General features: G+C 44.1%; 1 protein-coding gene across 5 annotated transcripts in view; it reads right to left on the reverse strand.

Moving 5' to 3' along the window:
• Positions 1-13,645, reverse strand: part of LOC110296011 (calcium-binding mitochondrial carrier protein Aralar2-like) — an 87,581-nt gene that overhangs the window by 11,171 nt on the left and 62,765 nt on the right. For 2 of the 5 annotated variants that reach the window (XM_029478918.1, XM_021164489.2), the window contains exon 4: positions 10,745-10,860. In XM_029478918.1, the coding sequence (XP_029334778.1) occupies positions 10,745-10,860 (116 nt within the window). The other 3 variants (XM_021164490.2, XM_029478917.1, XM_029478919.1) reach the window with 3 other exon arrangements.

Here is a 13,645-nt window from a genome sequence, read left to right on the forward strand (position 1 = left end):
CACACACACGCACACACGCGCGCACGCACACACACACACACACACAAACACTCACACGCGCACACACACGCACACACGCGTGCACGCACACACACACACGCACACACATACGCGCACACGTGCACACACACACACACGGGCGCACACACACACACACACACACACACACACACACACACACGCGCGCGCACACAGTAACATTAAACACACAGTACAGTAAACATTAAAAACAATGCTGCGAACAGACAAATTGATGTAGACAGACAGTAGATTAGGGGTTGCCTTGGCCTAGAAGGTACCAAAAACAAACAAACAAACAAACAAACAAACAAACAATGGGGTATTGAGAGGAATGATTGACTGGTAATGAATCTCTTGTTAGGGTAATGAAGTGCCTAAATTTCAAAGGGCTAATGGCTGTGCAAATCTGTGACTGTACTTAAAACTAAAGAACTTTGCAGCTCGGAAGAGTAAATGGGGCCATTTTAAAATCTCAATAAAGCAGTTTTAAAAACCTAAATGACTACTATAGATTCACTTCCAACAACTGGGCAAATTGTTTGACTCAACACTTAGTCATTAAAATGGAATAAAATACCTGACTTGGAGAGTTATTTGAGTCGAGTGTGCCTAATGTTCTGCACATAGTAGGTGAGGTGACCACTGAGATAAGACCAAAGGTCTTAACTATACGGGAAATTATTATTTAAGCACAAAATACTTATAGAGGATTTTTAAAATATTAAGCAGAGTGCGATTTGGAAATATCATAGCTCATCCTCTCTCAAAAGGCATCAGTTTTTCTGCAACACTTAAAATCCATCCTTCCTTGAGCTCACATGCTAAAATCTTGAATGAAAAGTGATCAAAATCTACGTAATTTTCTATTATGTTTCTTAAAGTATGAAATTAAGAAAGATTAAGAACCTCCACTCTTTACTTTGAAGATGTTTCAAATACTAGAAATATTTAATTGGCAAATTACTTGCACATGCCATTAAGTGGTTAGACTGAATTTGTTTTTACAAATTCTATGGGCTCTTATTTCTTAACCTCCACCACACTATAATCTAAAATCATCAAGGTCTTCACTTATGCAAATTTTAACTTCTACATCTTTGTTTCCATACAGAATAACTAAATTAATGCTCTTTAATTTCTAGAAGATTCACTTTTCGCAGCTTCAAATCAGTGAAAATGAGTTTCCTATTAAGATAAAAAAGATTCATCAAGCTATTGCAAACACTAAACCATAATATCTCTCCTATTGATCTTACAAAGTCTATTAATACAATAAATGGAAAAAGGATGTTTCTGTTAAACACCCAAGTGAGCCTTCTAAGGAGGCAGAAGGACTATATAGACTGCACTCACCTTCTCTCGGAAGGGTTTCGCACTTCCTCTAACTCTTATTTCTCAAAGGAAATTTGTGTGTTTTCTATGAGAAGTCATATTTCACCTGCTGATACAGCTAACAGCAGCTTATATGGGCAGAGTTTCCAAGCATCGCATAAAAGATGAATTTGAATAGAAAGTTAAAGAACAATAGACTAAGTGGATGCAGACAGCCTGTGTCGTGTGCCCCAGTGTCAAGGTTGCCATTTCAGACCCTTCTAATGAGTACCTTTTTATGTTGATCATAGTGAAGGGTCTGAGGAAGAGAAAAAACGGGAATACTGGCTACAATTGAGGCTCCCTCAAGAAAAGTCTGAGAGAAAATGGATGTCATTAAAACAGTAAGCAGAGAGTGTATCACATTACAAAGGAGTTTTCTCTAAGATCTTATAAAGTTTTTTATTGTTATTTTGAATACACACAGACAGTGGTGATGAGGATCTTAAGGTAGACAGACAAATAGACAGACAGACAGGTAGCATGTGAGTAGCCCAGTTGTGCTCTACTGAAGCCATATATGATGTCAGTGTACTTAACAGAATGTAGAATTTAAAACTCTTCCAGGTTTACACTTGAGAGGAATAGAGCTACCCTAACAGAAGGTCATGTGACATTCTGGAAAGCATGCTCTTTTCGTGCCAGAAGACAAGCTGTGGTTTCTATGCAGCCAGTCACCTTTCCCCACTGAGCCAGCTCACGCACGGAAGAATAAGTGCCACGAGCTATTGTTCACCTGAAGAATGAGCTATGTTTCCTAGGAGAGCTTGTTTAAAACACATTTCCAAGCCTCATGCCTCAACGTTCTGAATCAGCAGGGGGAAGGTGGAGCCAGAGTAGCCACGGTTTTAACAAATGCCACATGCAATCACTGTAAGACCCTAGGGTCAGCCCCATGGATAAGAACCACCCTACTCTAAGATCTGAGCTCTCTAATGCTTAGGCATAGCACCATAAATCACCAGAGTGGATGCTGGTAAGCCATGTGGCCAAAAGGCCAGCAGAGATTTAGCATGAGATATAAATGGCCTCTCACAATTTCTAACTCAATCAACAGTAGAGAGGCCAACTCGAAGGCTTTCCATGTATCTGCTAAAGTATTTTTCATACAGTGCAATGACAAGGTCTTCAGCCGTCACATGTGAAGCAAGTCACTTAAAATAGTGTTTGGAGGCAAACAGCCGACTGGGGTCCACCCCAAGATGTGCTTGCTTTAATCATCTGCTGGGTCAATTATCATTTTCTTTCATCACCTAGAAGGAGCACAACCAAGCACCTCCAAAGCTCCAAAATTTGTAAACAGTGTTAAGAATCCTGATTCATGCTGTAAATGCAAGCATAATATCTATATTGTTTAAGAAAATTCCTAAGCTAGTTTCCTTAGACGGATGTTATCAAAAATAATTTTCTCACAAAAGCATTAACATACATTTAACCCTACTTAATGGCTTCAAGAGCAGATGTGTTGGGAAAGCACACCCACAGCGAGCCCATATTAGTATGAAACTGTTTTATTTCAATTAAAATGTCTAACTATCCACCCCCAACATATACCTAAACTGTAATTTTCTCTAAGAACTTCCAATATGCTCTTGATTTTTGTTTCCTTTATCAACCTATCAGAACAAATCTGCCTTGCAACTGTTGGAAGAAATCAGTCATTAGCAGCAAGATTACAGTGAATTTTCCAATTTAGAAAAACTGTATTTTTATCTCTCTCTCATACTGAAAGAATAATGGTATAATTTTACTATTTTTAAATGAGCTGTACAGTTTAAAATAGTCAAATTTTCCCACAGCTCAAAGCTTCAGGATTTAATGCTAGCAGCTTAGCTGCCCGTCCTCTGCACCTTTTTATGAACAAGTTCTCTTCAGCTTTCATTTTGAACAAACACAGGCATGAGGCATGTGCACACACACACACACACACACACACACACACACACACACTTACACACACAGAGAGATACACACAAACACAAAGACATGCAGAAAGACACAGAGACGTTCAGACAGACAGACACATACACACATACAAATACGCATGCAGATACACACACACACACACACACACACACACACACAAGCAGAAAAAAAGATAGACACATACACACAGATAAATGGGTGGATGGACTGACGGATGGACAGACATAGGGGCTCTCAATCTAATCACTCTATATCCATGTGGAGAATGGTTGACCTCTGGGCCTGTGGTTAACTAAGAGTGACGTCACGTGGCTGTTGTGATTTACTCTTCAATTGACATCACCTTCTCAACAAGTCTGCCCTTTAAAAAAAAAACAAATAAATAAAAGCCCCACTTTTAAAATGGAGTGATGAAGTAGCAAAGAGTACAATATTTTAGCAATTTGAGCATGGACGATTCTCAAATTATCCCACCAACTGGAAGTGCTCTCTGATACCACTATCTTTCAAAATTGAAGCCATTATGGTCAATCGTGCAAATCCGTGTTTAGCTTCTCGTAAATAGCGGATTTTTGACCCAATGAACTGGAACAGCTTCTGAACAGAGTCTGTACTCTGACAGGATGCTCCAGCTTGGGCTCTCTGACAGGATGCTCCAGCTTGGGCTCATTCGCTATCAATGTGCAGGGTCAGCTTACAGAGCTCAGGTCCTTCTTACCTGGGGTCTCAGCCCCACTACAATGTGCCTGAGAGTGGAAATGTTCGCCTCAAACTCAAATCTACTTCCTGTAGGACACTAGGTTTCTTTCTTTTTTTTTTTTTTTTCAAGACAGGGTTTCTCTGTGTCGTCCTGGCTAAGTTTCTTTTAACAATACAATATTACCTTTGTGAAATCCCATATCGAAAATCAGTATTAACGAATGATTCTTTTCCACTGAGCTTTAAAAAAAAATGCCTCCAGTGTTTATCTAGTTCCATACCAAGTTTGTCCCAGGCTTTTGGCAAATCTGCCTTTACCTGAATGGTGTGCTTTGCTTTGACAGTTTGTGTCCCCACACAGTTAACTCTCACCCCTTCCTGACACTTCCCCAGCCCAGGACTGGAAAAGGCTGTTACAATGTACTTCCTTATGTCATCTAGCCTGCCTGTTGTCCCAAATGTACACAGAATCACATTTGTCACTATAGGAATTGATAGACAGACTCTAACCGTGAATCCAGACCAGGGAGCGTCACGTGTGTCACGGAAGCAGCTGGCTGAAAAGAAACATTCTGGAATTAAGAACAAACTAACCCAGCAGTCATTTCCGCTGTATGGGTTTTGCGTAGTATGCCTCAGACACCAGACAGAAAGCTCCCGTTCTGACTTGTCTCCCAAATGCTAGTTTGAGCGTTAAAGAGATTCCTTTTCCTGAAGGACTTGTCAGTGCCTTAATAAACTTAAGCTTTTATGCTTTACGACCACCTAATGGTCTTTTTCTCACAACCCTTGTTAACATGCACAGGAAATATTGCACGAAATTAGACATCTTTTGATGTAAAAATTAAAGGACAGAGTCACTGTACTTTCTAATAACGGCAAGACTGGACTGGTTTCTGGGCTGGTTTTGTTCTGGGTGTGAGGCAGGGTTTCACTCTCTGGCTGGGACTTTACAATGTAAGCTGGCTGTTCTACTCACACCGTAAGGCACTGATTTCCCTTGCTTCACCAATAGACAGACATGTGTGAGGCCTTGTCCCACTCAAAACTCCCCCATTCTAAGCATCACCATGGTCCGCAACCGGTGCTGTAAAAGAACTACACCAGCTCCTAACTGCTTTCTTATCAGACAAACTTTTACCAGGGGTCCTGAAGTTGACGTTACATGGTTTCTCCTCCCCAACAGGACCATTCTCATCTCAAAGTCTATACCTTTTAATCTCCTCCTCATCCAGTGTCAAAATCCACCTTCCCTACACTCCCTCTCCCACACCCAGGCAGCCTGCTTGGATAGCCTCCATCTTTTTCATGCAATTACAGGCACTAACCTATTGTAGAGTGCTTTCTCCATTCCATTGGAATGCAAGCTCTGCGAAGAGGGAGTGTTTCTGTCTTGTTCACTGCTCTATCACCTGTTCTATCCACTCATAGAATCTGGTTCAGTGGCTTCAGCCATTTACTTGCTGAGCACCCCTCCCACAAATCCCACCTCTCAGCCCCCACACTCTGGGTCTCAGTGCCTATGCTCTTGCTCAGTAAGCAATGGGCAGGAACCACTATATAGAAAGAACAAAAGCCAAAGCCTCAAAACGGAGCCCCTGCTTCTCCCACCCAGCCTCAATCCAGTCTTCTCTCTCTCAGTTAAAAAGTCTACCTTTCCACTGGATCTGGCCAGACTGCACAATCATTCTACTCTGAATATTCTCTGTCTCTCTGTCTCTTTCTCTCTCTCTCTCCTTTTTCCTCACAGCTGTCTTCTTGATGCATCACATCCAACCTATCAAAGAACCCCATATCATCTCTTTTCAAAAATGTACCCATGTCACCATGATGGCTCAGCAGACATTGGCATGCAACATCGTGAGTTTCATCCCCAAGAATCATATGGTAGAAAGAAGGAGAGAGATGGCTCCAGAAAGTCTCCTGTGGCACTGGTATGTATGCGTGTGTACACACAGACGTAACAAAAGAGACCCAGAAGCTAACCAGGCCCCCTCTTTCCACCACCACCTCTAGCACTCTGTCCCTGCCAACACAAGATCTTTTTTGCTACCCAAGTTACTCTTCTCTCAAAACAAAAGTCAGAAAATATGAGAAAATGCAAACAAGCCCCCCACACCCCAAATAGGGAAAGGCTTTATGGAAACAACATCTGATTACGTTTCCCTCTTTCCATCTGACTTCTGTTTGGTGAGTTCAGGGACCACATTCATGAAGTCAGGTGCACAAAAACGGAAGCCCCCTGCACTCACCTGACCACCTGTGAATCCACACACAAACAAAGAGCACACATGCTCTCACCCTGTATTACATGCAAGGCTGGGGTCTGGGGTAGGAGAATGAGATCACTCTCGAGCCTTCCCTGTGTTCAGGGGAAAGCTCCAAGTGACCCCAGCACTGTGTGATTACGAGTCCCCTTTAAGAGGTAGACAGAGGTAGTAGAGCTGGGAGATCAACACAGCATCTCCAGCTTTTCTCACCAGAGTTACTCATCACTTGTAAAGATGCACACAGTCTTCCAGACATGCAAAGGTGCCATCCTAGACCAGGGAACCTAGAAGAGCTGTAAGGACATGAATGAGAGCCAGTGCCTGCGTGCGCTACAAGACAGCCTCGTGGAGGCAGCCAGGCAGGCTGTGCACTGGGCTTCTGCTCTCTGAAGACTGTGCTCATGACAGCAGGACTGAGTAGGGAAGTCCTCTTGGTTCATCCAATTCCACTGTTGTGTAGACGCCTGGTTGTTTTTATTTCTTCATGTCTCTGATGAATTTCCCATAACACTTTGCTAACTTCTTATAGCACCCGCCATCCAAAAGTCCTTAGGCTACCATGTCCCATTTGACTTTGTTGACTCAAAAGAGTTGTTAGCCACGCCTACACTTGATAACTGTGTGGTACCCTACGAAAAATCTTAGGACTTGTATATTAATCTGCAGTTCAGTAGTCATTTGGATACTTTCGTACTGTGCATTTCCCCAGCTGAATTATCTGGAGGTGAATGGCCCAGCAGACCCAAAGCCATCATTTTAATGAGACCTGTAGGGTGATCTTTCAGTGGGTCTATCATAAATGTCCACAGGTCATACACACCACCTCGTGCTTGGGGATCAAGATGTAAGTGCTCAGTTGTTCCTTCCACCATGTCCTTGTGATGACATCATGGACTCTAACCTCTGAGACCATATGCCCCAAATGAAACTCTTCTATATCGTGCCTTGATCATAGGGTCTTATCACAGAAATAGAAAAGAAACCAAGACAGCAACAGGTAGGGGAGGAGCTTCCTCATTCTTCTATTACCACTTTTATAAAGACCTTTGCTTCTCAGACATCGCCCTGATATGTACTGGTATTTTCCTGTGGTCTCAGAACGGAGGCATTGCCTCTATTTTATAGATGAGAAAATAAATTCAGAGAGCTAAAATCCGCCGTGTGGTGGTGGCACATGACTTGGGAGGGGCTGGCAGCTGGATCAGAAAAATCCCTGTCTCAAAATACAAATAAACAAACAAATAAAAAGAACACACACACAGCAAAGCTAAAGTCATCTACCCATCCGTAAACATCTTGAAAAGAGCTGAGGGAGCCAATTCTCACGCCGCTGTCCTTTTTAAATTCATAGCTAACTCGTGTCTGCTATACTTGCTTCTCCTGCCTTAACCCCTCGCCTTACATGGCTGAAAGTCTGGGTCTGTTGACTTCATGTGAAACGCCCCTCTCAGGCTCCTGGGTTTTGACATGTGACTCCAGTTGGTGGTGCTGTTCTGGAAGCTTGTAAAACTTGTGAGAAGTAGAAACTCACTGGAGGAAGTAAATCACTCAGGGTGGGCCTTGGAACTTATACCCCAACCTCACTTCCGATCAACCCTCTGCCTCTTCACTGTGGTCACAGTTTATCAAGCCACATCGTGTCCTGCCACACTTTCCGGTCCTGTTCCCTGCTGTAGACTATACCCTCAGAACTGTGGACCAGAGTCATTCTCTCCTCCCTTAACTCTCTTTCAGTCAAGTATGAGGAGGAACACCTGGTGCTTCTCCAATGGGGCCCCGAGCCCAGATGTCGCTGCCAATCTCCCTTGCCAATTTGTCCCTGTGCTGAAAAGAGTGCCATGTATCAAGGAGTTCATTTCTTAACTCTTTTCACCCCAGCCCAGCTCCTTCCATTTCTACTCAGATGTGTAGAGCAAAGCAAGTAGAAGAGATGCCACACTCCATGGAACCCACAAGGTAACACTGTCCTGAGAGCAGCTTCTACTGGCTTGCATGCCACCCTGAGCTAGCTGCTCCCAGAGCCACTTCAGAGCCCTTCTACTGGAAGCTGTGTTTACAGAGCTGCTGGGGGAACTGGGTGTCTCGCCATGCAGAAATGAATAGGGCAAAAAGCCAATACAATAAATCAATTAGCCTAGCTTACCTATGGAGTGCTTATCTCCACTTGTGATAAGACAATGGGAACAACTGGGCATGGGGACAAAAAAGAGCAGAGCTGATGGTGGTTACGTGTGTTTGATTGTGCTGTGTGACATCATCTGCATTTGTCCCTGGTCTGTGAACTTCCCACAACACACTAAAACAACACAAGATGTCTGAACAAATTAGAAACAGAATCCAAACATTTAAAGAGGGCATCGTGAAGGGGTTAATCTTCCTAACAACTCGACTGCCCTTAGAATCACCATGCAGACACACACACTTTGGGGTGTATCACTATCTCGAAGGTGTTTCCAGGAAGGTCTAACTAAAAAGGGGATGGCCCACCTTGAATCTGGGTGGCAATGTCCCAGTGGCTGAAGATTCCGACTGAACAAAAAGGGGAAAATCAGAGGAGAGTCAATGTGCAGTGATTTGCACAATATGATGAGCTGTCTCATGTTCCTGCTTTGTGCTCCCCTCTCCAGGCCTTCCTCAAAAGGTCTAATATTTCAAAGTGTAAATAAAACAGGTGTTTTCTCTCTTCAGTTGCCTTCTGTTGGATATGTGGTCACAGCAACAAGAAAACTGATACACACACGTTGGCCATCTCCTTTAAAGTACAACTTCCATGCACAAAGGGCTCCAGGCTTGTTTCTAGGCAAGAGTGGAGCAGGGTTACAGGAATCTTTATCAGAAGCCATCACAGAACCTCTCCAGAACCTCACTAAAAAACTCTTTAAAAATGAGTTTACTCCAGCCTCAGAACCTCCAGGTCTTTGTCTTCTATACTTAGATTTCGGGATTTTCTGTAGCTTTGCAGCAAACTTTGATGAAGATGCACCTGCCTTTTCATATTAAGAAAGGCTGCCACTGGACAAGCTCCATGTGCACAACAGATGGAAAGAACCAGTTCAAAGCTCAAGGGACCCGGAACCATGCAACCGAAAGCAGCAAACTGTTCCATGAAGACCAGGCGACCACAAGAAGTACTGGGAGTGTGGGAACCTCTGGTGTGGGTGGCCTATAACCGCCATCGCCCCAGGCAGTGGAAAGCATGGTTCACAGAAAGAGGAAAGGGGACACAAGTCCTTTCTAGTGGTCACCCTCTGCGACTGTCCAAGGAGTCCACCTAACTAAAACAGTGTATGAAAGCTAAGCCAGAGCAGAGTTCATCCTCTCCAAAGAGAAGACATGTGAGCCATAACCCCGAATGCAGTACAGTTCAAAGGAACATGCTAGCTTCTTTAAAGAATGTGTGGGCCAGCCCTGCCACAAGCCCTTTGATCTACCGTGGTGTCCTGCCTGCGAGATAGGCTAGGGCAACGGTGGCACAAAGCTTGTGGGAGTGACCGACTAATACCTGCTTTGACTTAAGGTTCATTCCACGATATGGAACCCATATCCAACACTGCTTGTGAGACAAAAAGCCTGAGACTAGATGTCCCAGTGACTTAGGGTAAAACCAAACCACTGTTCTAAAAAAAAAAAAAAAGTAGTGAAATGACAAAGTGACTCTTGACCCCTAATGACAATCATGTTATACCCATAGGTCAGTGCCTTGCTCAACCATCATCAGAGAAGTTTCCTCCTGTTGCACATGGGAACAAATACAGAGATCCACAGCCAGACCATGTGCAGAGTGAGAGGCCTTGGAACACTCAGCTCTAAATGCTATGTCTCCATCAAACCCGTCTCTGCAGGGCTCCAAGAACACAGAGGAAGAGGGGGCATAAGAGTCAGAGGGGACTGAGGACACTGAGAAAACAACACCCTCTAAATCAACATGGTTAGAGCTCACGTGAGGTCAGAGACTGAGGCAGCAGGTGTGTGTGTGTGTGTGTACATATGTGTGTGAATGAATGTATATACATGTGTGTGTGTGTATATATATATATATATATATATATATATATATACATAGATAGACAGATAGATAGATAGATCTCAAGGCTAGTGCAGTGTGATATCAAGTTTAGTATATATCAGGGGCGTGAGTGAGTGGCTTTCTCTCTTGAGTCTTCCCTTGAGGTCTTCTATATGAGGTGTTATTTTTATATTATCGTTTATTATTATCCCTTAGAAGCCTGTTTGTTCTCTATTGAGACAGAAAAAGGGAGTAGGTCTGGATGTGAAGGGAGGTGGGGGAAACTGGATGGGTAAAGGGGAAAACATAATCAGGATATATTATGTTAAGGGGGAAAGTCAATTAGAGAGGGAGGAAGGGAGGGAGGGAGGGACGGAGAGGGAGAGGGAGAGAGAATGTGTGTGCTTTTCATTCCTAAAACAAAGCAATGCTCCCCCACCACCTTCCTTACCAAAAGTAACCTGTCCTTTGCCAGCTTTGTCAAACAGCTGGAACGCCACCATAAACAAGGCATCCGGAGCACACAGGACAGACTCAAAGGCTACAAACTCTTGGAAGGATATTAACCTGCAACAGAAAATAATAAATATACAAAGTTAGTCCCCTATAGAAAATAAAACTGTACAATCATACACTAAAGTCACAAAATCAGATGGCATGGTATAACTGTGGAATCCCACTTCACACAGCTAGCAGCAGCACGCAGTGTTTGCTTGGGCATCCACTTTGAGGAAATCAATGAAGGGGAGCTGGGAGCCCACGGGTAAACCCTGACGGGCCTGGGAGTTCTAACCTAACTGTCCTCCAGGCCTCAGGCCTCAGTTTTCCCTCAGCACATTGTTGGGTTCTGTGACTGGAGCTTGGATACTTTATAAAGTGATGGCAAAACCCAGAAGCGGTCCCGTTCCTTATAAACAACCTTATACACCACTCACAAGGACCTCATAAGTGCCCATTCATTGTAGCAGCTCCCGACCACACATGAGGTAGGGATGCTACACAGGGAGCTGCAGCTAGATCAGGCAGGTAATGGGACTCTCAGAACTTCTGTACCAGTCTACAGGAAAGACAGATCCAAATCAGGGACCAATGCAATGCAGTACAATACCAATACCGAGAACAGACTTAGGGCAGAAAGTGAAAAGGGGGAGGAGACTACAACATCTCAGCCCTTAAGAGATCTTCTCATGTTGCAGAGACTAAAATTCAGTTCCCAACACCCACATCAAGCGTCTCTCCATGGCCTTTTTGTCCAAAGGATCCAATGGCCTCTTCTGGGCTCTCACCCACATGTGTGCGAATACACACACACACACACACAAATACACACACACTCATTAAAATATTTTTGTACAAAAAGCTTTGTGATGGAAGTGAAACAAAAAATGGACCTTAAAAAGGGAGGACAAATTCAGCTGCTCAGGGAGATGAGCGAGGGCATGCACAAGAAAACGGGAATTGTAATTGATTTATTCCTGGAGGATGAAGCACATAAAAGAATAGTGTGCTAGAGGGCCAGAGGCGGCCTTAAAGGCAGGAAAAGGCCACAACGTCCTTCTGCATAAAAAGCAGAGAGTGAGAATGCTGAGGAATGTCACGTGATCGATCCCACGCTTGAGGAAGAGCATGACAGGCCACATGCCAGAACTCGCACAGAGGAAAGGGCTCCAAAAGGACTTCCTAGGAACGAAGGTCTATGTTGTAATAGGTTCAAATATTTCAGTAATCTACTGGGACAGTCCAAGTCTCTGGAGGCTGTGGGAGAAGAAAATCAGAGTCTTTCCATGTTTCTCAGAACAGTAATTCCCCTGAAACGTCTATAGAGAAATACATTGCTCTACAAAGCTGACTTAGTTGCTTCCTAGAATGTCAGCACAATGCTACAAAGCAAGGAAAACTCCGAGTGTGTCCCGTGCAGCATCTCCCCAAAACACATCTTTTGGAACAGGCTGGACGTTCAGGAATAACAAGCATTTCAAGAGAATACGTGTCCAGAATAGGTCTTACTGGAACACACCAGGGCAAGGTGGGGGATGGGAAGGGGAATAGGCAGGACTCAAGCATTCTTGGCTAAAGTCAGGAGACAGTCAGAGCACACATAACCTGGTGAGTACAAGAGTTGTGCATAAAAAGCAAGCAAAATAATGCATAAGGAGTCCGATGAAGGGTACTTTTTTTTTTTTTTTTGCCACAGAAGAACTTGAAAGGGCTTCAACAAGTCATGGTATTTAAAACATACATTTTAAAAGCAATTAGATTTTAGAGATCACTTATCTCAAACTCCTTCTACTTTTGAAGAAACAAACTGAAATTTATTGGCCTCTGGCATTTTGTACTACAGAGGGGGTAGACTAGCTGTCCATCTGAGGAGACCTGGAGAGAGGACAGGCCAACATGGATATCCCACACAGGGGGGGCAGCAGATCAAACTGCATACGGAGGACATGGTGAAGAGCCAGAGACCTGTTTGAGTTGTACCAAACGTCCAAGTCAGGAGATGGACCTCTGTGGGTCACCGACATCACCCAAGGTTTTTAGATTAAAATCAAGGTGATATTTCTGTTTACGAAGGACCAATGAAGAGAATGAATTTAAAGGACAGAAGTAGTGGTAGGCTTGAGTAGGTCTGAGCCACATAGGGTCTTGTGGAAGCCGGAATAGAGGACAGAACTAAGACATGAGCTGGGGCCACACAGTGACCATGCTAGTCAGGAGGCAATGTCAGAGGAGAAGCCAAAGGATGGAAACCAGGAACCTCCCATGCCTCCCTGTAAACTGTGAATTGAGTGAGGTGACAGAAACACTACCAAAGGACAATGACCACGGGAGCTTTGGAGGAGAAGAAGCTCTGCAGTTCCGTGATGCTATCACCTGAGTGCAGGCAGTTTGGATGATGGGGGTATGGAATGAATGGTGCCTAGCGTATGAGCTTACCTGGACAAGGGCTCTGGCCACTATGGTTAGCTGAGATGAGGAGCTACTGGGGTAGGATGCAGAGCTGACCTAATGATTAGAATCTTGGACACACATGGACAGGGGTGAGGGAAACACTGTGTGAGGATAGAGGAAGAGGTCATAGTTATGGGTCTACACTAAGTCAAGGAGCACCAGAGATTGCCGACACACCAGCCCCATCTTCCAGGAGCTGGAGAAAGGCACAGAGCAGATTCTCTCTCATTTTCTCCAGGATAGAAGAGCCTCACCAGCAACCTTCATGCCTTCCACCATCCAGGGCATAAAAAGTTAAACTAGACGGCCGTGGTGGCGCACGCCTTTAATCCCAGCACTTGGGAGGCAGAGGCAGGCGGATTTCTGAGTTCGAGGCCAGCCTGGTCTACAAAGTGAGTGCCAG

Source organism: Mus caroli, chromosome 6 (assembly GCF_900094665.2).
Source record: "Mus caroli chromosome 6, CAROLI_EIJ_v1.1, whole genome shotgun sequence".
Taxonomy (NCBI): domain Eukaryota; kingdom Metazoa; phylum Chordata; class Mammalia; order Rodentia; family Muridae; genus Mus; species Mus caroli.